Genomic DNA, 23,843 nt, shown 5'->3' with positions numbered 1-23,843 from the left:
TTGCAGTCAAACCAAAAGGTCCAGATCAGTGGAGCAGAGCTGGCAACAAACAAGGTAGGCTAGTTCCTATATCTGTTTCCACTCATTTTGACATCTTGGGAAGATGAGAATCGTGGGCTGAACTAATTATGGGATACGGACCTGGAGAGCCTAAGTTTAATTCGATAGGCCCATTGTGTGATGACCGGTCGTAGCTTTGTGGTATATGCTAATACCATATAAGTATATAGTAAGTCCCGAGCAGAATAGATCTGTGGAGGGTAAATCTCATGAGTCCCGAGCAGGATAGTTCCTGTGGAGGGTATAATTTCAAGAGTAAGTCCTGAGCAGAAGAGATCTGTGGAGGGTTGGAACCAAGCAGGATAGTTCCTGTGGAGAATCTCATAGATAAAGTCCCGAGCATAAAGCCTGTGGAGTGTAAAATCTAATAGAGAGAGGGGAAGTCCACGAATCCCACCATACCTTCTCGGCTGTGCAATCCGGTTTCCGAGCCGGTCACGGGTGCACCTCAGCCACACTCAAGGTACTAAACGATATCATAACCGCCATCGATAAAAGACAGTACTGTGCAGCCGTCTTAATCGACCTGGCCAAGGCTTTCGACTCTGTCAATCACCATATTCTTATTGGCAGACTCAGTAGCCTCGGTTTTTCTAATGACTGCCTTGCCTGGTTCACCAACTACTTTGCAGACAGAGTTCAGTGTGTCAAATCGGAGGGCATGCTGTCCGGTCCTCTGGCAGTCTCTATGGGGGTACCACAGGGTTCAATTCTCGGGCCGACTCTTTTCTCTGTATATATCAATGATGTTGCTCTTGCTGCGGGCGATTCCCTGATCCACCTCTACGCAGACGACACCATTCTGTATACTTCCGGCCCGTCCTTGGACACTGTGCTATCTAACCTCCAAACAAGCTTCAATGCCATACAACACTCCTTCCGTGGCCTCCAACTGCTCTTAAACGCTAGTAAAACCAAATGCATGCTTTTCAACCGTTCGCTGCCTGCACCCGCACGCCCGACTAGCATCACCAACCTGGATGGTTCCGACCTAGAATATGAGGACATCTATAAGTACCTAGGTGTCTGGCTAGACTGTAAACTCTCCTTCCAGACTCATATCAAACATCTCCAATCTAAAATCAAATCTAGAGTCGGCTTTCTATTCCGCAACAAAGACTCCTTCACTCACGCCGCCAAACTTACCCTTGTAAAACTGACTATCCTACCGATCCTCGACGATGTCATCTACAAAATAGCTTCCAACACTCTACTCAGCAAACTGGATGCAGTTTATCACCGTGCCATCCGTTTACTGGTCTTTGTGCTTTCATGCTGCTCACTATGGTTGCTACTGCGTGTGGAACATACAAATCTACTTTTTGACCCACTGTAATGGAAGCCATGTTATGCAACACCATTTCAGTCACCTGTACCGCCCTAAGGCACGGTGGCATTCTTTTTGCCACCAAGTCTAGTGATTTACTCCAGTACATTACTGGTCTCTATCTACCCCCACAACTCTGCGCAACCACCGCGTCACAACGTCCCTCCTGTTCATTAACAAAACTTTTAAAACAGATCATTTTAGATTTGGCAATCTCAATGCTGGCACTTGACAAAATGCTTCTTTAACTCGACAAACGCTTCCTCACACTCTTGATTCCACTCTATCCTCTCATGGGGACCCTTCTCCCCTTTTGTCAACTCTGTACGTGTCTCAGAAACTTCAGAGAATGATGAAATAAAATGTCTAACAAAATTGAAAACTCCTAAAGTTTTCCTGAGCATGCGAGGAGTGTTTGGCCGTGCCAAAGAACACATTGTTTCTACCCAATCCCGGGTAATGTGTATCTTGCTCTTAGAATTGAAATCTCCCAAATATGTTTCCTCTTGCTTTGCTAGTTGTGCTTTATGACCCTGTTCTGCCAAATTGTCTACCAATGTGGTGCGGTTATGATATCGTTTAGTACCTTGAGCGTGGCTGAGGTGCACCCGTGACCGGCTCGGAAACCAGATTGCACAGCGGAGAAGGTACGGTGGGATTCGAGATGGTCAGTGACCTGTTTGTTGACTTGGCTTTCGAAGACCTTAGATAGGCAGGGCAGGATGGATATAGGTCTGTAACAGTTTGGGTCCAGGGTGTCTCCCCCTTTGAAGAGGGGGATGACTGCGGCAGCTTTCCAATCCTTGGGGATCTCAGACGATATGAAAGAGGTTGAACAGGCTGGTAATAGGGGTTGCAACAATGGCGGCGGATAGTTTCAGAAATAGAGGGTCCAGATTGTCAAGCCCAGCTGATTTGTACGGGTCCAGGTTTTGCAGCTCTTTCAGAACATATGCTATCTGGAGGAGATCTAAAGGAGAACCTGGAGAGGCTTGGGCGAGTAGCTGCGGGGGGGCGGAGCTGTTGGCCGAGGTTGCAGTAGCCAGGAGGAAGGCATGGCCAGCTGTTGAGAAATGCTTGTTGAAGTTTTCGATAATCATGGATTTAGAGAGAGAGGATAACAGTGGTGAAATGTGAAGCTCATACTAGTCGTACATATAAAATCGCCATAGGTAATCGTAAAGCAGACAGAATGGCTAAGGCGGCTGCCTTGGTGAAAGAAAGTGTTGGAGAACCACATGTATATATTGCAGATTCCTTACGATGGCTAAATTGGCTAAATTTGCCACAGGAAAACGTATTTGGGTTGAAGATTCTAGGCGAAATGCCAGGGGAATGGATTTTAAAGGTAACACATTTAAATGATACGGCCAAACACTCCTTGCAAACCTAGAAGGCTTTGGGGTTGTCTTTTTAAACTATGAGACATTTTATGTGGTTTTATTTTGAAATAAATTTACGTTTGATGTCGTCTTATTCTGGAATAGGATTCTAGAATGAACGAAAGGGTGGAGGGGTCACGAGGAATTAGTATAGGGGTTACCAAACCTAAAATTAACTTTTCATTTTTTGGTGGTTATGGAGAATCATGGGGAAGAGGAGACCAGTGAATCGTTAGACTCGGTGGAGAGACACCGTGTGTCGCCGTGTTGTGGGATGTATTGGATGGGGTCTTTTCAATTCAGTTAAATTGGGTATGCAGGAGGATGGAAATGTTTTGAAGAGGTATTTAAATGGTTTCCGAAGGACAGGGAAAGGAAGGGAGATGAAACATTTTAATGGTGTAGAAAGTATACCCTGTATACAAAAAATTCCTAATGAGAAATGATCATCCTCATTAGAAATTGACGGAATAGGGGGATTTCATTATAAAATTAATGATAAACACCATTCTCTATCCAAATTGTACCATTACTTTAGGAGATTATTATTATTTCCAGAGGGAGTTATAAAGAGTTGTAATTCTAAGTTGATTAGTTATTCGAATTTGTTTATTTTTGATTTAACATGTTTTTTGTTTAATCATGTGTGTGAAAGCGGAAAATTAACGGTTCCCTGAGGTCATGGTTTTTGGGTACTTATACAGTGGTACTGTGTTCAGTCTGCACATAGAAAGGAAAATATATGTTAATAAGGGATGACAGTTACTTCAAATGGATTGTGATATGTATATTGCTGATTTCATGTTGTGTTTTTGTTTTGATAAAAATTTCACCAGATTCGGATCCTGGAGTGGGAATTAAGCGAGGGGTTAGGGTGCTAACTTCAGGATCTGCTAACTCTTCCTAGAGGTCGCCAGTAGAATAAGGGAGTATGGGCTAATATAGAAAAGGGTTTTAGCAGTAACATTGTTATGCTTTTTGACATTTGTCTTAGAGATGGTATTAAGAAAAGGTTCATGTCTTAATTCGTCATATAGTCAATGTTTGTCTGGTTTCCTGAAACAGAAATGTAATGAACATAACTGTTGTTATTATCTGTGTTTTTTTTTAGGTTATCATGGAAGGTGACGTCAGATCGCGTCTTAATGCATGGTAGGAATAATTTGACCATAGACAGTGTGTGTAAATTTCAAAACCCTCCCTAACTGGCTGAAGAAAGAGCGACAAAGACGTGCAATGAAAGTCAGTGACTTTTACCACTCCTATCTGAGTCCTAGCCATAAACCTGGGTCGGGGGGTGCTGAGAGCGCGAGTGGAGTGAGAGTGGAGACAGAGAACAAGCTCAGGTGAGAGAATCATGTATGTGGGAGAAACGGAAATATCTACTTCTATATTAAAATAGGGACATTATCAAGGGCCATGAAATGTGACAGGCAAAAGTTACAAGTGCCGTTGGGAAAATGAACTCTAAACGATATCTGAAGAAGACACAATAGAATTGTGCCGGGCGAAGTAAATGTGGGTGGTGGTATACGCCCTGCTAACTATTTAGACTAAGAATGCATTGAGATACTGATCTTTCTTTACCAGGCCACTCATGACAGGAAAACAGGGGCTGTAATGAGAAGAGTTATGACAGGCAATAAAAGGTTGTTTATAAATGTATGTTCTAACAGGGATGATGTTAGCTAAGTTGATCAACTGGAATTTGAGCCCTAGACTCAAAGTAAGCACCGAGGCCAGTCATTCTACATTCGGGTTGGATAATTGATAAAAATGTTTTAGTTGTGATTGGGATACAGCGAGAGAGAATGGCTGAAGCCCGATGAGGAGAGGAGGGCGCTGCTAACATTTATTTGGGAAAGAGAGTTATCTCTAAGCTTATCTCTAAGCGTCAACCTGAGGGGAGGTAGTTTGTTTGGGGGAATCACTGGATGATCGTTTGGGACAACCATGAAAGTTTTTTGTTTTTTTGTCTTACCCTGTATTCCGAATTTGTATGTTGCATTGCATCAATGAGTGGTGCTAAATTATTAAACATGTACTTTGTTTCGCTTTTCTTTTCAAGTCAATATGTTTTTAGGTTTCGTGAAACTTGAGGGTGTTAATTGTTCCAGAGGAGGGAATGATGTATATTGACTAACTGATTGGAGAATGTGTTAGTATGTTTATAACTGTAGAAAATGCATTAGTCGCCAGACCCACTGGCTCCAGGTCATCTACAAGTCCATGCTAGGTAAAGCTCAGTTCACTCGTCACGATGGCAACACCCATCCGTAGCACGCGCTCCAGCAGGTGTATCTCACTGATCATCCCTAAAGCCAACACCTCATTTGGCCGCCTTTCGTTCCAGTTCTCTGCTGCCTGTGACTGGAACGAATTGCAAAAATCGCTGAAGTTGGAGACTTTTATCTCCCTCACCAACTTCAAACATCTGCTATCTGAGCAGCTAACCGATCGCTGCAGCTGTACATAGTCTATCGGTAAATAGCCCACCCATTTTTACCTACCTCATCCCCATACTGTTTATATTTATTTACTTTTCTGCTCTTTTGCACACCAATATCTCTACCTGTACATGACCATCTGATCATTTATCACTCCAGTGTTAATCTGCAAAATTGTAATAATTTGCTTACCTCCTCATGCCTTTTGCACACATTGTATATAGACTCTCTTTTTTTTCTACTGTGTTATTGACTTGTTAATTGTTTACTCCATGTGTAACTCTGTGTTGTCTGTTCACACTGCTATGCTTTATCTTGGCCAGGTCGCAGTTGCAAATGAGAACTTGTTCTCAACTAGCCTACCTGGTTAAATAAAGGTGAAAAAAATAATAATAATAAAAATTAGGAGTATAGTGTGTTATGGGTTAAATGTAATGATAGAGGAGTATTATTCCCAGAGACGGCATATTGTTACAGGAGATAGCTCATAGAAGAGGGAGGACAGCTAACTGTACACAATACGGAGATTTAGTTGAACATTACACATACCTAGATCATGGTGAGAGTAGAAGAGATAGTGGTGGCATTTCAGACACTATGGTAAAGGTTCAGGATAACTGTGACTCAGTTTTGTTATGTTGGATATTATTCCCAACTCATTCATTTTCCCCCAATTTCTAACAGCCGGTGAACATTTGACAGATTACATGCAGGAGGTATTCTCATGGCAATCGCTGTAGGGAGAGTAACTGAAGGAGCAGTACTAGTAGTGAAGAATGCTGTATTGATAGCATGGAATTGGACTACTGCGCAAATGAGGGGTATTGTGAGACTATAGTCATGGGCCATGTTGAAAGTAGCAATGGTTACTTTAGTAGCATTGTTGGGATATCAGTTTATGATGACTCATGTCACATGGATTGGTGACTGGTAACTGGGGAACCGATGGGAGGACAGGGGATGCAGTTATTCAAATATCACAAATCATGTTGTCAGGAAATGACCCATGTGTTTGCAGTGTGTATATCCTCAGTTGGAAGCAGAGATATAACCAAGGGCATGGGCTTAATCCTGGAGATTGAGTGTAAATCAAGAGACACCAGGCGGGGGTATTGGGACAGCGTTATTTGGTGAGACACACGACTCCGTACAGTACCTGCAGTGGTAAAGATCGTCATGTCTCTCCTTGGGGGTTGCATAGTTCTCATGTGAAGTGAGGTCCAGCTGCATAATGGGTGAGTGAAGATACCATGACAGAGGAGCGGAGAGAAAGAGAGAAACTAGATTCCTCTGTAAGGCATACAGATGGGTTGGGTCTGAGAGCTACTATAAACATCATAGTTGGATCACTGGTTATCTGCTTTATTGGTTAATGAAACATATGATAAAGGATAGAGGGGTAATTGTACTGTGAACAAAATGTTGAAGGCATTGATGTGAAAGCAGATACAGTGCTGAGTTCCCTCAAGAGGATGTAACATGGATTAGGGATACGCACTTGCCTATCAGGTGAAATGGAGAAGATGGGGAACAAAGTGAAAATGGCATGACTTAGGAACACCTCTCGGAACCTGGGGCGAAAGCATGAAAAAGCTTTTTAGAGCTTTCATTTTCGTGGAACCCAGCAGGAAAGTATCACTCTCTTAGGAACCAGAAGGGGGAAGTGGAGAAACTGAAAGCTGCTCCATCTGACATATAACAAGACCACAGATTCAGCTGGAATGGCATTTTGTTACATGATGATAGATGGGAATAATTGTGTGATCATAATACAGAGGCCATAAGTCTCTGAATTTGTAAACCTCGCGGTAACTGTTTGTTAATTGTTAGTTTGTTTTATTCATGTTTTATTATCATTGTTTTTCCATGTATTAGTAATTTCCAAGTTTATATGAATTGAACATTAGGATGCTATTGTTCAAGAGGATGGATTCTGATGGATTCGACATTTTGAACTTTGAGATATTAAATAAATGATAGAGAAGAAGCATTGAATATTAGGAGTGAAAGAGACGACTGGGTTTTGTCAGAAGTGAATGGTTTTCTGTAGAAAGCCATATGGCGTTGGAATGTGTTGGGAGACGGGAGGAGAGCACCATGTTGATACAGGAAAGACAGATGGACATCTGTGGATTAGGTGAAGGAGGGGAGGTCAGATCCCCTTAAGGGAGTAATAAGGGTTTGGTATCCTGTTACCTTTTTCCTATTGAACCATAAGACGTAAGGATTGGTAAGAAGGAGGAGTGTCCTAAGTGGGTTGTATATAACTGTATCGGAGAGAAATGTTTTGCTGTCTGAATACAGCTGTGCAGAATCCTTGGGAATAATTAAACTTGGTTAACTCTTGCACTTAGCCATCCCGGATCGTGAATACAGCCTCAAGCTCATTACCATAACGCAACGTTAACTATTCATGAAAATCGCAAATGAAATGAAATAAATATGCTAGCTCTCAAGCTTAGCCTTTTGTTAACAACACTGTCATCTCAAATTTTCAAAATATGCTTCTCAACCATAGGAAAACAATCATTTGTGTAACAGTAGCTAGCTAGCGTAGCATTTAGCGATAGCATTAGCGTTAGCATTCAGCAGACAACATTTTCACAAAAACCAGAAAAGCATTCAAATAAAATCATTTGAAGAACTTCAAATGTTTTCAATGAGGAGACTCTGTTAGATAGCAAATGTTCCGTTTTTCCTGAAAGGTTATTTGTTTAGGAGAAATCGCTCCGTTTGGTGCGTCACGTTTGGCTACCAAAAAAAACAGAAAATCCAGTCATAAAAACGCCTAACTTTTTTCCAAATTAACTCCATAATATCGACTGAAACATGGCAAACGTTGTTTAGAACCAATCCTCAAGGTGTTTTTCACATATCTCTTCGATGATACATCGTTCGTGGAAGTGTGCTTTCTGTCCTGAATCCCAGGAGAAAATGCCCGCAACTGAAGATTACGCACCAATTTAGACAAAGGACACCGGGCGGACCCCTGGAAAATGTAGTCTCTTATGGCCAATCTTCCAATGATATGCCTACAAATACGTCACAATGCTGCAGACATCTTGAAGAAACGACAGAAAGCGCAGGCTCGTTCCTGGTGCATTCACAGCCATATAAGGAGACATTGGAAAACAGAGCTTCAAAAATTCTACCCATTTCCTGGTTGAAGTTCAATCTTGGTTTCGCCTGTAGCATGAGTTCTGTGGCACTCACAGATAATATCTTTGCAGTTTTGGAAACCTTATAGTGTTTTCTTTCCAAAGCTGCCAATTATATGCATAGTCGAGCATCTTTTCGTGACAAAATATTGCGCTTAAAACAGGCACCTTTTTTATCCATAAATTAAAAGAGCGCCCCCTATATCCAAGAAGTTAAAGCTTCTCTAGTGTCCGTGAGTTATTTAGTCTGAAAAATAAGAACCTAACAATGTGTATGATATTGGATGTGATTTAGTGAGATTGTGTAAGATGTCTGTATAAGAGTAACACTATAATGTGTGCTGTCCAAATAAATAATAACTCTGCCAATTTGCATGGTTGAGTGTCTATGTGTGTAACATGTAGTGCGTATAGACTTAATATTCATGATGATAATTGTAATCCTTATCATATCACCGTCATAGTTGCATCATAATTACCTTTAACATCATTGAAAAACACATCCCAGCACTTCCATAACAATTGACGTTTCACATGATCATGAAAGAGACCTTGCATTACTCTAGAGACGGCTTCACTACAGTACAAATGTATTCCGTACAATTTGTTATTATTCCCCAATGCCCCTATTCTGATATCTTCCCCTTGCTTGTTGCAAACATGTATAAACTTGTAGACAAATACAGAAAAAACAGACAAACAAGAAACATATTAAATTATGAAACAGTTGTCGACAAGAGAGAGAGGGAGAGAAAAGAGAAAAGTGAGAGTGAGAGAAGAGAGCGAGATCAGGTGTGTGTATGTATAAGTCCGTATGTATAAGCGAGCATGTAATTGAGTACATGTGTTTATATCCACTTTATAGTGTTCAGATATTTTTACAGTTCCCATAATCTCTTTTTTTCATAACCTGAAGTCCCTGTAGAATTTAGTACAGCCATGGTGTTATGGACCTGTCTCGGAATAGCTGTCTATCGATAAAGAGTTTTTCCACAATGAGAAAGGCACGCTTACACTTCTCCCTCTGTTGCCTCTGTACCGGATACAGTCTCTTACGACGTTCGTTGATCTCCCCTGGAAATTGGTAATTGAGACCGAATTTGGTCCCTTTAAGCTCCTTTCCCCTGCTTTTGATCAGCTCCTTTTGTTCGTAGTTTTCAAATTCTGCGATGATCCTTGTTGATGATCGTTAGATAACCATTTTCAGGTCATGCCATAGATTTTCAAGTAGATTTAAGGGAAAACTGTAACTCGGCCACTCAGGAAAATTCACTGTCTTCTTGGTAATCAACTCCCGTATAGATTTGGCCTTGTGTTTTAGGTTATTGTCCTGTTGAATGATAAATTAATCTCCCAGTGTCTGGTGGAAAGCAGGTTGAACCAGGTTTTCCTCTAGGATTTTGCCTGTGCTTAGCTCCATTCGGTTACCTTTTTATCTTGAAAAACTTCCCAGTCCTTAATGATTACAAGAATACCCATAACATGGTGCAGCCACCACTATGCGTAAAAATATGGAGAGCGGTATCATGTCGTATTGGATTAGACCCAAACATGACACTTTGTTCCAGGACAAAAAGTGAATTGCTTTGCCAATTTTTCTTTGCAGCATTACTTTAGTGCCTTGTTGCAAACAGTCACCATTGGCCTCATGGTGAAATCTCTGAGCGGTTTCCTTCCTCTTAGGAAGGACACCTGTATCTTTGTAGTGACTGGGTGTATTGATACACCATCCAAAGCGTAATTAATAACTTCACCATGCTCAAAGGGATATTCAATGTCTGCTTTTTTTTACCCATCTACCAATAGGTGCCCTTCTTTGCGAGGCATTGAGAAAACCTCCCTGGTCTTTGAATGTGTTTGAAATGCACTGCTCAACTGAGGGACCTTACAAATAATTATATGTGTGGGGTACAGAGATTAGGTAGTCATTCAAGAATCATGTTAAATACTATTATTATACACCGAGTGAGTCCATGCAACTTATGTGACTTGTTAAGGACATTTTTAATCCTGAACTTTAGTCTTGCCATAACGAAGGGCAATACAATACCTTTCAGCTTTTCATTTTGTTTTAATTTGTACACATTTCTAAAAACATAATTCCACTTTGACATTATGGTGTATTGTGTGTGATAAAACATCTCCAATTAAACAATTTTAAATTAAGTTTGTAACACAACACAATTTGGAAAAAGTCATGGGGTGTGAAAACCTTCAGAAGGTATTGTGTGAGACAGAGACATAAGAAACAAAGAAAGAAATAAAAGAGTAGGGAGGTAAAGGGAGACACTCCTTTCATCTGATAGCTCAGTGATTCATGCCTGGGTCTGACTCAAAGGACTGGTAGTCTGCTCCCAACAGACTGACTCACCTCCCTCTTTCTCTCGCTCTCTTGCATTCATTCAGTTTCTCTCTCTACTAATTTCTCTATTCTACTCCCAAAGATTGATAGATGCCAATGTAAGGGCTAACAGGAAAATTACCCATCTGCTTCCACCTGACCAGGCGTTCACTGAGATTCATTATAAGAGGTAAACAGAGGAGGGAAAACAACGTAGACTCATGCTCATTTCTAGCTCATCTGGAGCTTATTTCTAACTCACAGACACAGTCAGGTCATGAGACTGTAGGGAAACATACAGAAACTGTCAGGAGAAATCAGGTATAACCTCCCTCTCCTCTCCACTGAAGCATTATGGGAAATGTAGACCAGTGTTCTCTACTTTCCCCTCCTCTCATTTACTCAATCTGCATAAGAATCACAGTGAGAACATGTTTACCTGTGTAAGTACCCAAGTTAGTAAAAATAATACTACTACAACATAATCATTCATGTTATTCAGAATGTCAATATTGGGGATTACAAACCACTGGATTTGCTTGTGTGTGTGATGGGGAAATGAACCATTGTTAGGTTGATTATTTCTGTATGTATGTGCAGTATGTGTATGTGCTGGCATGTAAGTATCGCAGCTTACTACAGTTCAACCAAGTGGAAAAACATCATTACACACATGAAAATATCTATGTTTTCTTCATTCTCAAAGCATTCTGTGTCATCTTCAAAAATTCATTAGTAACTGCAACAGTTTCCACCAATAGGATGGAGGGAGGCTGTCACGTTCGTCGTATAGAGGAGACTAAGGCGCAGCGTGATATGAATACATTCTTCTTTTAATATAGAAAGAACACTAAACAAACTAACTAAACAACAAAACGAACGTGATGCTATATAGATCAAGTGCTGACATGCAACTACACATACGGACACTCTGGACTGGGTACTGTCGCCGGACGCTCTAGACTGGGTACTGTCGCCGGACGCTCTGGACTGGGTACTGTCGCCGGACGCTCTGGACTGCCGAGGTGCACTGTAGGCCTGGTGTGCGGTGCCGGTCCAAAGAGGTCCAAAGAGGTATACTGGAGACCAGGAGCGCTGAGCCGGCACCCTCCTTCCTGGCTGGATGCCCATTCTAGCCCAGCCACTGCGAGGAGCTGGAATATAGCGCACCGGGCTAGAATAGTGCACTGGAGACACCGTGCGCTCTACCGCATAACACGGTGCCTGACCAGTAACACGCTCCCCACAGTAAGCACGAGGAGTTGGCTCAGGTCATTATTGGGGCTGCCTCTCGGGCTTCCGTGCTAGCCGTGTACCTTCATATCATCGCCGTTACTCTATTCTCCGGTATTTCTCCTCGTAGTATCGCAGTTCCACTTTCGCTGCCTCCATCTCCCCCTTAGGACGGCGATACTCCCCCGGCTGTGTCCAGGGTCCTGCTCCATCTAATATCTCCTCCCAGGTCCATTTCCGCATTAAGTGCTGTTCCTCCGTTTCACGCTGCTTGGTCTTGGATTGGTGGGTTATTCTGTCACGTTCGTCGTATAGAGGAGACCAAGGCGCAGCGTGATATGAATACATTCTTCTTTTAATAAGGAAAGAACACTAAACAAACTAACAAAACGAAGGTGAAGCTATATAGAACGAGTGCTGACATGCAACTATACATAGACAATAACCCACAAAACCAAAATGGTAAATGGCAACCTAAATAGAATCCCAAATCAGAGACAACAATAAACAGCTGCCTCTGATTGGGAACCAATTCAGGCCACCATAGACCTACATTACCTAGACATATATAAACCCATAGATATACAAAAACCCTAGACAGGACAAAAACACACATACCCACCCTCACCAGACCAAAATAATACATAAAACATAGATAACTAAGGTCAGGGCATGACAGAGGCATGGGCTTATGTTGTCAAAACATGACATTTTAAAGCTTTCAAGTCTTCTCTCCAACTAAACGCCCTTTCTTTTATTTTAAGAAATGAGATGATTGACATAATCCATTTAAGCCAGTTTATGATGGTATGTGTGTGTGTGTGTGTTTACTGTATTTGATTGGGTGATTGTCATCTACCAGTCTCAAGCCATCGTCAGTCGTTTAAGCCTCTCTCACACAGTCAGTGGTTTCTGTTAGTATACACACGTGCCAACATTTGTGTGTTTGTGTATATGTATAGTGCATTCGGAAAGTATTCAGACCCCCTCACTTTTTCCACGTTTTATTATTCTTAAATTGATTAAATCATGTTTCACCCCTCATCAATCTACACACAATACCCCATAATGACAAAAAAAAAAAAATATTTGTTTAGCTAATGTACAAAAAATAAAAACAGAAATACTTTATTTACATAACTATTCAGACCCTTTGCTATGAGACTAGAAATTGAGCTCAGGGGCATCCTGTTTCCATTGATCATCATTGAGATGTGTCTTCAACTTAACTGAGTCCACCTGTGATAAATTCAATTGATTGGACATGATTTGGAAAAGCACACACCTGTATATATAAGGTCCCACAGTTGACAGTGCATGTCAGAGCAAAAAACAAGCCATGAGGTTGAAGGAATTGTCTGTAGAGCTCTGAGAAAGGAATGCATCAAGGCACAGATCTGGGGAAGGGTACAAAATATTTCTGCAGCATTGAAGGTTCCCAAGAACACAGTGGCCTCCATCATTCTTAAATGGAAGAAGTTTGGAACTACCAAGACTCTTCCTAGAGCTGGCCGCCCAGCCAATTTTTAAAATCAGGGGAGAAGGTAACCAAGAGGTAACCAAGAACCCAATGGTCACTCTGAGCTCCATAGTTCCTCTGAGTTCCTCTGTGGAGATGGGAGAACCTTAAAGAAGGAAAACCATCTCTGCAGCACTCTACCAATCAGGACTTTATGGTAGAGTGGCCAGACGGAAGCCACTCCTCAGTAAAAGGCACATGACAGCCCACTTGAAGTTTGCCAAAAGGCACCTAGAGGACTCTCAGACCATGAGAAGCAAAATTCTCTGGTCTGATGAAACCAAAATTGAACTCTTTGGCCTAAATGCCAAGCGTCACGTCTGAAGAAGACCTGGCACCATCACTACGGTGAATAATGGTGCAGGCTAAAATCAAGGTGTGGGGACATTTTTTTTGGCGTCAGGGACTGGGAGACTAGTCAGGATCGAGGGAAGGATGAACGGAGCAAAATACAGAGAGATCTTTAATGAAACCTTCTCCACAGCACTCGGGATCTCAGACTGGGGTGAAGGTTCACCTTCCAACAGGACAACAACTTGAAACGCACACACACACTTACACACTCACACACTCTGAAGCTCTGTGTTTAATCCAGAGGGTTGGTCTGATGTCAGCAGGATTAGTTTCTGTGGGGATGAGCAACGTGGTGGGGGTGGGGTTGGTTATGTAACATAACACAGAGTAACACCCACACATCTTTGAACTGAGCAGACTGGGACTGTGTGCACCGTTGGGTTATCTGCGTTTGAAATATGACATCTGAGATTGCAAGGATACAAGCATTTCCCTCAACTTGCTGAGGTTGTACTTTTTTTAGGGTCCTCCCTCCCTCCCTCCCTCCCTCCCTGTATCCCTACACATACAGTTAGGATTCGAGGGAGGAAAAGAGGAGGAAGAGAGGAATGAGGAAGAGAGGGGGTTTCGAGGTAGGAGGAAGGGAGGTTTTCTCTGAGCGGAGCTCTGCATAGCACGGAGGAAGGAATGGGCAGACAAGGGAGAGAGGGGAGGAGAGGTAGAAGGGAATGATGAGGGAGGAGGAAGGTTGTCTCTGCATAGCAGCAAACTGCACTGGATCATTCACCCTGTGCTGCAGCCATGGCTCAGAGCCACACAAATAAAACATTCACATCCCTCGGGAGAGAGAGGGGGAGACAAATACGGAGAGAACGGGGGAGAGAGAGGGGGAGATATGATAGAGAGGAAACAGATCCAGTGCTTCTCCAGTAGTACAGGGCTGGATTATTCCTACCAGATCTCAGTCTCTAAGAGGGGATCTGAGTTGTACATTACAGCACAGTACCACTCATATTCTGTTCTGATGTTGGAGCTGATGTCGATAGGATGGAAATGAAAGAGCAGGGCTGTGCTTAGTGCATCTATAAGGACACTAATGTAATGACGGCAGCACTGGTCACACAGGTATTAACAGCTAGTTACACTGCCGCTTATATAAGAGATAAGCAGAGCAACACAGACTATCACTCTCTCTCTCATTTTCGATCTTTCTCTATCTCACCCTCTATCTCTACTTGTTATTAACTACCTAAGGGGAGCGGCAGTCACCAATAGCAACTGTTAATGAAAGCCATGAGCACCATGTGTTGACACAGCCGCACAAAGAAACCCAAACAGTCTGACATACAAGTTGCTTTGCTTCAAATGTGTAGGAAGACATCAAATGTATTTATAAAGCCCTTTTTACATCAGCCGTCATCACAAGGTGCTATACAGAAACCCAGCCTAAAACCCCAAACAGCAAGCCATGCAGAAGTTTTTTTGTTTTATTCTACATGAGGAGATTTTAGTAGTTTGCAGCAATTGTTTGTAGCCATCTGCAAGTTAATCTATTTAATGATGAGAGCTATTTTAATTACAGACCTGCTGTTTCACTACATGACATTGGTGTGCGTATGCCTGTACGTTTGTCTGTGTGCATTCTTGCATGTGTTTGTATGCGTGTGTGTTTGTGTCCTACCTTTTCATAGGGATCAGAGTCATAGTTGAGTCCTATTCCACAGTCGTCTGTGATTTCAGACAGATCCTCATCATCAAACTCCTCGAGACTAATGTCATGGGAAGGTCTGGAAGAACAGGAGGGAGAATGTTAAAAGTACACACAGACAGTAGACATACCACACCCACCATCATCAACTGGCTTAAACTGATTATGTCAGGAGCAGAGATAGCAGAGACACCCACACACTTGTGACACACACACACACACACCAGTTTGGGATTTCACCAGCAGTCCTCATGTACCTGACCCCTCCACCCTTCAAAGGGGAGCATCTTTCTGACTCATGTCCACACATATTGCTCCGACCCTGGGGAAGCCTGCTCTGAGATATGGCCTGTCAGTCTGTCTGGGTCTGTGCCTCATTCACCAGACACAAGAACTCACACACCCTCAATCTATTGCTTTGCTCTCTAAGCAGACAGAGTTCAGCACTATTCTCTATTTTTTCAGGTCCCCAGTTTACAGACACAACAGTGCTTAAATGAGCTCATCATCCTGTTTTCTTAGTTTCTATAAAACATCTGTATATCTGTGGTCCATTAGTTCAAACAGAGGCTCAGCTCTCTACTCAGCTCTCTACTCCATTAGTAAGAGACTGTGTGAGGCTCAGAGGGAAATGCTGCATTGCAGGTTTTCTAGTGAGGACAGGACAGTCCAGACAGGGCCTCGTACAGATGTATATAGAGCCACTGTGAAGCAGGGTAAGTCAGAAAATACATCGGGGTGAAGCTAGAAATGTGAAGCTAGATAACTGTCTAAATCAGGGCAGAACTGCAAACCTTATCAAAGCTCAATCAGTAACAAAATCAGTGCTAAATCAACAATCATGACTAGTTCACACACACACACACACACGTGTTAGTTTCTTATTTTACAGATCTAAATAAGTCACGGACACTAGAGAAGCTTTAACCAAGTTTAATTCTTCCCAAAGGTTCTGTACAGCTGTATTCAGACAGCAAAACATTTCTCTCCATCACAGTTATATACATCCTACGTAAGACACGCCTTCTCTCCAACCCTTACATCTTATTGTTCAACAGAAAGAGGGTAACAGGATACCAAATGCTTATTACTCCCTTAAGGGAATCTGTCCTCACCTCCTGACCTCAAACCTCACCTCCTGACCTCAACTAATCCACAGATAGTTGAAGGAGGGGTTGAGTGTGCCCGCCCGCCCACCCCACCCACACACACACCTCCTGACCAGCAGGACAGAATTTGGTATGTCATCAAATATGAAGTGCTGTGTGAAAATAAACTATTCAGGCCTTGGTGAGCGCTCTTTACAGGACTGTTGTTTCTGTATCAGTGTGTGTATAAAAGATCTCCAATTATGTTAACATTAAAAAAGACAACTTGGTAAATATCTGGATAAGTATTTCCCTGCACATTGTTATTCATGACCTTGGACAGGTGTTCATATCTCAGTGTATTGTGCTTTATATCTGTATTGCTGATTAACACTGTTGGAAACAGCTAAACTTTGAACATTGAGATAATAACTAAATGATAAGGAGTGGAAGAGAATGGTTTTTATGTCAGAAGTTAAGGGTCCTCTGTAGAAAGCCAGAAGGCTGTTTGATGGAGGAGAGGAGAGCGACGTGTTGATATAGGGAAGACAGGTGGATATCTGTGGATTAGGTGAAGGTGGGGTTGAGGTCAGAAGGTGAGGTTTGAGGTCAGGTGGTGAGGACAAATTCCCTTAAGGGAGTAATAAGCGTTTGGTATTCTGTTACCCTCTGTCTGTTGAACAATAAGATGTAAGGATTGGAGAGAAGGCGTGTCTTACGTAGGATGTATATAACTGTGATGGAGAGAAATGTTTTGCTGTCTGAATACAGCTGTGTCGACCCTTTGGGAAGAATTAAACTTGGTTAAAGCTTATCTAGTGTCCGTGAGTTATTTAGATCTGTAGAATAAGAACCTAACAACACTAAGTGCTTACTATGCAGTAGCTAGGGGATTTCCAATGACACAGCCAAAACAATGGACATCTCTCCACTCTTTAGGAATGTAGTGAAGTAAAAATAAATCAAAACTATAAATAGTCAAGTAAAGTACAGATACCTCATAAAACTACTTAAGTAGTACTTTAATGTATTTTTACTTAAGTACTTTACAACACTGCAAATACATTTACTTTAATTTTAAAGAGACCGGTATAAACTCTCTCCTCTCTCTTTCATCTCTCTCTTTCTTTATCATTTCTCTCTCTCTACCTCTTTCTCACACCAAAATGTTGCTACATCTTTTCAAATGTTTATTTAGTTGATGGCTGCTGAATTAAAGTACAATTCTGGTGTGATGTCTGCCTGAAAGTCCCCTATAGAGTGTAATTAAAACATACAGTATGTATACAGTACTTCACCCATGTTGACTAAACATCAGCTCATATTGTATTTCTACATACCATTAGCAATAACACTGTGGACTCTATTTTTGGCTGGTGTTAAGGCAGCGCTTGTGTCAAACACACGTTCTTGGGCAATTTCGACTTTAAAAAGCCAGCACTCTGCTTTTTTCCAACCCTGGTGCCAGTAATGTAACTGTCTTATATCAGCATGCTTATGCTGAGGTGGGAGGGGTGGAAATATTGTAGGTGTGTCTTCAAAAATGTGTGCCAAAGTGCCAATTCCCAGCAGTGCTACTGATGATATTCAATACTAACTGGTCGCTGGTCTTGGCAGTAACGCAGTTGGTTATGGCATTGATTTTGCTAGAAGAGGCAGCCTAATGGTTATGGCATTGATTTTGCCTAGAAGAGCCTATAACCTTATTCATCAGTAGCCTATAACCTTATTCATCAGTAGCCTAATCATTCATCAGTAGCCTAATCAGTAGCCTATAACCTTATTCATCAGTAGCCTATAACCTTATTCAAATATAATGAGCAGCAAAACAGTCAGACATTCACGTTTTTTCTTTATATTGGACAGTATTTTTCTGATCGCTGTCCTTGGTAGCCTCGGCTATTGACCGGTTTGTTTACCTTTCAAATGTCAAGGTCACTAACAGTTTATAGAAATGGTGATGGTAGGCTAATGTTATTATAGAGTTTAACGTTTGGCATTGTCCAATCATTCATGGCTCGAATATGCAGTACATTTAAGAAATGTGAATGCAATGTGTGTAGACAAATATTTCCATGTTAAAGCCAATAACAAAAACCACATTGGCTACATGTTTGGTTTAACTAGGCCTATTAAGGGTTACTGTATACTATTTAATAAACTGTGTTCAATAGATAGTAAAAACATCCATGCCTCAGGTCAAAGAGCCCTTAGTCCTACATGTGTACACATTGCCTTATACTCATAGAAACAAGACATTAGATTTATGATACCCAATCTTATTTCAAAATATTGTTGTTTTAAAAAACAGATTGAATGTTTTATTTAATTTAATTAAAAACCAAACTTATTAGAAAGATTCACCATCCATGAGTTTATGTTGAGAACGGACATGACACGAATACAATGGAATATCTTCTGCTATTTCTGGAGAAGTTCAAATATCATGTAAAACAAATTCTCTGATAATTTACACATCAAAGTGTTGTTGTACATAGTAAAGAAAAGTGTCCCAGCTCAACAAAATCATCTTTCCTGGTTTACCACGGCAAATCTCCTGTGGCAATTTCCCGACACTTTGTATGAATGTAAACTAATGTTGGTGTAGCCTACTGTTATTGTTTTATTTGTTTCCTATTTATGTTTTCCAAAAGTGTCTGGTGTCATCATTTATTATCAAGATCAGGGGTACAATATCCTAGACTGTCCATATTTGAAATGTGTAACGAAACCAACTCAGTCGTGGGGATTGAGTTACTTGTGCAAGAAGGGTGTGGGCTAGAATCAAACTAATGCCAACACAATAGACAAACACAGTACCAAACAAAAGTGTGGACACACAAACTCATTTCTTTATTTTTACTATTTTCTACAACTTAGAATAATAGTGAAGACATAAAAACTATGAAATAACACATACGGAATCATGTAGTAACCAAAAAAGTGTTAAACAAAAATATATTTTACTTTCTTCAAAGTGCCACCCTTTGCCTTGATGACAGCTTTGCACACTCTTGGCATTCTCTCAACTAGCATCATGAGGAATGCTTTTCAAACAGTCTTGAAGGAGTTCCCACATATACTGAGCACTTGTTGGCTGCTTTTCCTTCACATTGCGGTCCAACTCATCCCAAACCATCTCAATTGGGTTGAGGTCGGGTGATTGTGGAGGCCAGGTCATCTGATGCAGCACTCCATCACTCTCAAATAGCCCTTACACAGCTAGGAGGTGTAAGGCCCTACGCCGGAGATGAGAAGCAGGTACGGGGAGTTAAACATTTATTCAGGAACATAAAACAAGGCAGGAACCATGTCAGCACATGGGTATACAAGGACATAAGTCAATCAATACAGAAGCAGGGAACAGAGCGCAGGAAACAGACAGATATAGGGAAGTTAAGGACAGAGGTGATTGAGTCCAGGTGATTCCAATAATCAATGATGCGTGTGACAGGGGGACGGCAGGTGTGAGTAATGATGATGGCAGAAGTGCACAATGCTGGGGAGCCTGGCTCCCTCGAGTGCCAGGGGGGAAGAGAGGGAGTAGAAGTGTCAGGAGGTGTGTTTTGGGTCATTGTCCTGTAGAAAAACAAATGATAGTCCCACTAAGCGCAAAGCAGATGGGATGGCGTATCTCTGCAGAATACTGTCGAAGCCATGCTGGTTAAGTGTGCCTTGAATTGTAAATAAATCACTGACAGTGTCACCAGCAAAGCACCCCCATACCATCACACCTCCTCCTCCATGCTTCATGGTGGGAACCACACATGCAGAGATCAACCATTCATCTGCTCTGCGTCTCACACAGACACAACATTTTTGGTTCCAACCACCATCAGACCAAAGGACACATTTCCACCGGTCTAATGTCCATTGCTCGTGTTTCTTGCCCCAAGCAAGTCTGTTCCTCTTATTGGTGTCCTTTAGTAGTGGCTTCTTTGCACCAATTCGACCATGAATGCCTGATTCATGCAGTCTCCTCTGAGCAGTTGATGTTGAGATGTGTCTGTTACTTGAACGCAGTGAAGCATTTTTTGGGCCGCAATCTGGAGGTGCAGTTAACTCTAATGACCTTATTCTCTGCAGCAGAGGTAACTCTGGGTCTTCCTTTCCTGTGGCAGTCCTCATGAGAACCAGTTTCATCATAGCACTTTTTTGCGACTACACTTGAAGAAAATGTGAAAGTTCTTAAAGTTTTGGGGATTGACTGACCTTCACGTCTTAAAGTAATGATTGACTGTCGTTTCTTTTGCTCACTTGAGCAGTTTGAGGCTGCTCCAAAACACCACCAGCGGAGGAAAAGTATTCAGAGTGGACTTTTAGTCCTACTCAGGAGGCGTGCACACCATCCAGGAATAAAGAAGAAAGGCTGGGGTGTACGTTTCATGATTAACTACTCATGCCGACCATATTCCCTCTTAAGAGAATTATCTTCTGTTATAGTCACAGCTGTGTATATTCCCCCTCAAGCCGATACCACGACGGCCCTCAAAGAACTACACTGGACCATATGCAAACTGGAAACCACATATCCTGAAGCCGCATTTATTGTAGCTGGGGATTTTAACAAAGTAAAAATTGACCGACGTCTTGCATCCGGACCAGCCAAACACCTTCTTTGCCCATTATCGAGGATAACACAGTGCCACTGACGCGGCCTACTACCAAGGACTGTGCGCTCTCCTTTCCAGTGACCAACGTTAGTAAGACACTAAAGCGTTTAACCCTCGCAGGGCTGCCGGCCCAGACGGCATCCCTAGCAGTGTCCTCAGAGCATGCGCAGACCAGTTGGCTGGAGTTTATATGGACATATTTAATCTCTCCCTATCCCAGTCCGCTGTCCACACTTGTTTCAAGATGTCCACCACTGTTCCTGTACCTAAGAAAGAAAAGGTAACTGAATTAAATGACTATAGCCTTTTAGCACTCACTTCTGTCATCATGAAGTGCTTTGAGAGACTAGTTAAGGAGTATTTCACATCTACCTTACCTGACACCATAGACCCACTTAAATTTGCTTACCGCCCCAATAGATTCACAGATGATGCAATCGCCATCACACTGCACACTGCCCTATCCCATCCATACAAGAGGAATACCCATGTAAGAATGCTGTTCTTTAACTATAGTTCAGCCTTCAACACCATAATACACTCCAAGCTCATCCTTAAGCTCAGGGCCCTGGGTTTGAACCCCATCCTGTGCAACTAGGTCCTGGACTTCCTGATGGGCTGCCCCCAGGTGGTGAAGGTAGGAAACAACACCTCCACTTCGCTGATGATCCTCAACACAGGGACCCCACAAAGGTGCGTGCTCAGCCCCCTCTTGTAATCCCTGTTCACCAATGACTGCGTGGCCACGCTTGCCTCCAACTCAATCATCAAGTTTGCATGACACAAAAGTAGTAGGCTTGATTACCAACAATGACGAGACAGCCTACAGGGAGGAGGTGAGGGCCCTGGGAGAATGGTGCCAGGAAAATAACCTCTTACTCAACATCAACAAAACAAAGGAGCTGATTGTGGACTTCAGGAAACAGCAGAGGGAGCACGCCCCTATCCACATCGACGGGACAGAGGTGGAGAAGGTGGGAAGCTTCAAGTTCCTCGGCGTACACATCAATGATGTTCTGAAATCGTCCACCCACACAGGTAGTGTGGTGAAGAAGGTGCAACAGCTAAATAAATTTGGCTTGGCCCCACAAAACTTTACAGATGCACAAACGCCCAGACCCTCAGGGCTCTCCAGAGGGTGGTGCGGTCTGCCCAACGCATCACCGGGGGCACAATACCTGCCCTCCAGGACACCAACAGCAGCCAAATTCACAGGAAGGCCAAAAAGATCATCAATTACAACAACCACCCAAGCCACGGCATGTTCACCCCTCTATCATCCAGAAGGTGAAGTCAAGACAGGTGCATCAAAGCTGGGACCGAGAGACTGAAAACCAGCTTTTATCTCAAGGCCATCAGACTGTTAAATAGCCATCACTAGCCGGCTTCCATCCGGTTACGTAGCACTGCACCTTAGAGGCTTCTGCTCTGTATACACAGAATTGGAATCACTGGCCACTTTAATAATTGAACACTAGTCACTTTAATAATGTTTAAACAATATGTACATACAGCTTTACTTCTCATATGTATATACTGCATTCTATTCTTTTGTATTTTAGTCAATGGCACTCTGAAATTGATCAATCTAATATTTATATATTTCTTAATTCCATTATTTTACTTTTAGATTAGTGTGTATTGTTGTGACCTGTTAGATACGTCTGCACTGTTGGAGCTAGGAACACAAGCCTTAAGCTACACCCACAATGTCACACCCTGACCTTAGAGATCCTCATTATTCTCTATGTTTGGTTAGGTCAGGGTGTGACTCGGGTGGGAAAGTCTATGTTTTCTATTTCTTTGTTTTTGGCCGTGTGTGTGGTTCCCAATCAGAGGCAGATGTCTATCATTGTCTCGGATTGAGGATCATATTTAAGTTGTCATTTTCCTTTTGGGTTTTGTGGGATCTTGTTTTCTTTTTAGTGTCTGTGCCTGACAGAACTGTTCGTTTTCGGCTTTGTTATTTTAAGTGTTTTTTTTAATAAAAGGAATTATGAACACTTAGCGCGCTGCGCTTTGGTCCACTCTTCCTAACACCAACGAGAGCAGTAACACACAATAACATCTGCTAAATATGTGTATGTCACCAATAACATCTGATTCGATTTTGACTCTTGCCATAATATGGACTTTTTATTTTACCAAATAGGGCTATCGTCTATATACCAACCCTAGCTTGTCACAACACAACTGACTGGCTTAAACGCATTAACAAGAAGGAAAGAAATTCCACAAATTAACTTTTAACAAGGCACACCTGTTAATTGAAATGCATTCCAGGTGACTACCTCATGAAGCTGGTTGAGAGAATGCCAAGAGTGTCCAAAGCTGTCATCAAGGTAAAGGGTGGCTACTTTGAAGAATCTCAAATATAAAATATATTTTGATTGAATACTACATGATTCCATATGTGTTATTAAACATTTAAATGTCTTCACTATTATTCTGCAATGTAAAAAATAGTAAAAATAAAGAAAAACCTTGGAATGAGTAGGTGTGGCCAAACTTTTGACTGGTACTGTATGATACTGGCCCTAACCGCTAGAACACCCCAGGTGATAATTAAACAAAACATTGACAGTTTATTCGTAACCTTAAGATACACTAGACAAGTGTATGTTGTAGCATAGTGGAGACCAATATCTATCTTGGGTTATTAAGCTATATAGA

The 23,843-nt window shown here is 42.0% G+C and overlaps 1 protein-coding gene across 2 annotated transcripts in view; it reads right to left on the bottom strand.

The window, feature by feature from the left end:
- The window catches only part of mapk8ip2 (mitogen-activated protein kinase 8 interacting protein 2), a 148,906-nt gene that overhangs the window by 40,986 nt on the left and 84,077 nt on the right, over positions 1–23,843 (bottom strand). For both annotated transcript variants that reach the window (XM_024379625.2, XM_024379626.2), the window contains exon 2: positions 15,443–15,548. In XM_024379625.2, the coding sequence (XP_024235393.1) occupies positions 15,443–15,548 (106 nt within the window). The remainder of the gene's footprint in view (positions 1–15,442; positions 15,549–23,843) is intronic.

This window comes from Oncorhynchus tshawytscha, linkage group LG19 (assembly GCF_018296145.1).
Source record: "Oncorhynchus tshawytscha isolate Ot180627B linkage group LG19, Otsh_v2.0, whole genome shotgun sequence".
Taxonomy (NCBI): Eukaryota; Metazoa; Chordata; class Actinopteri; order Salmoniformes; family Salmonidae; genus Oncorhynchus; species Oncorhynchus tshawytscha.
The sequence above is the reverse complement of the archived record's forward strand: the minus strand, read 5'-3'. Positions and strand labels throughout refer to the sequence as shown.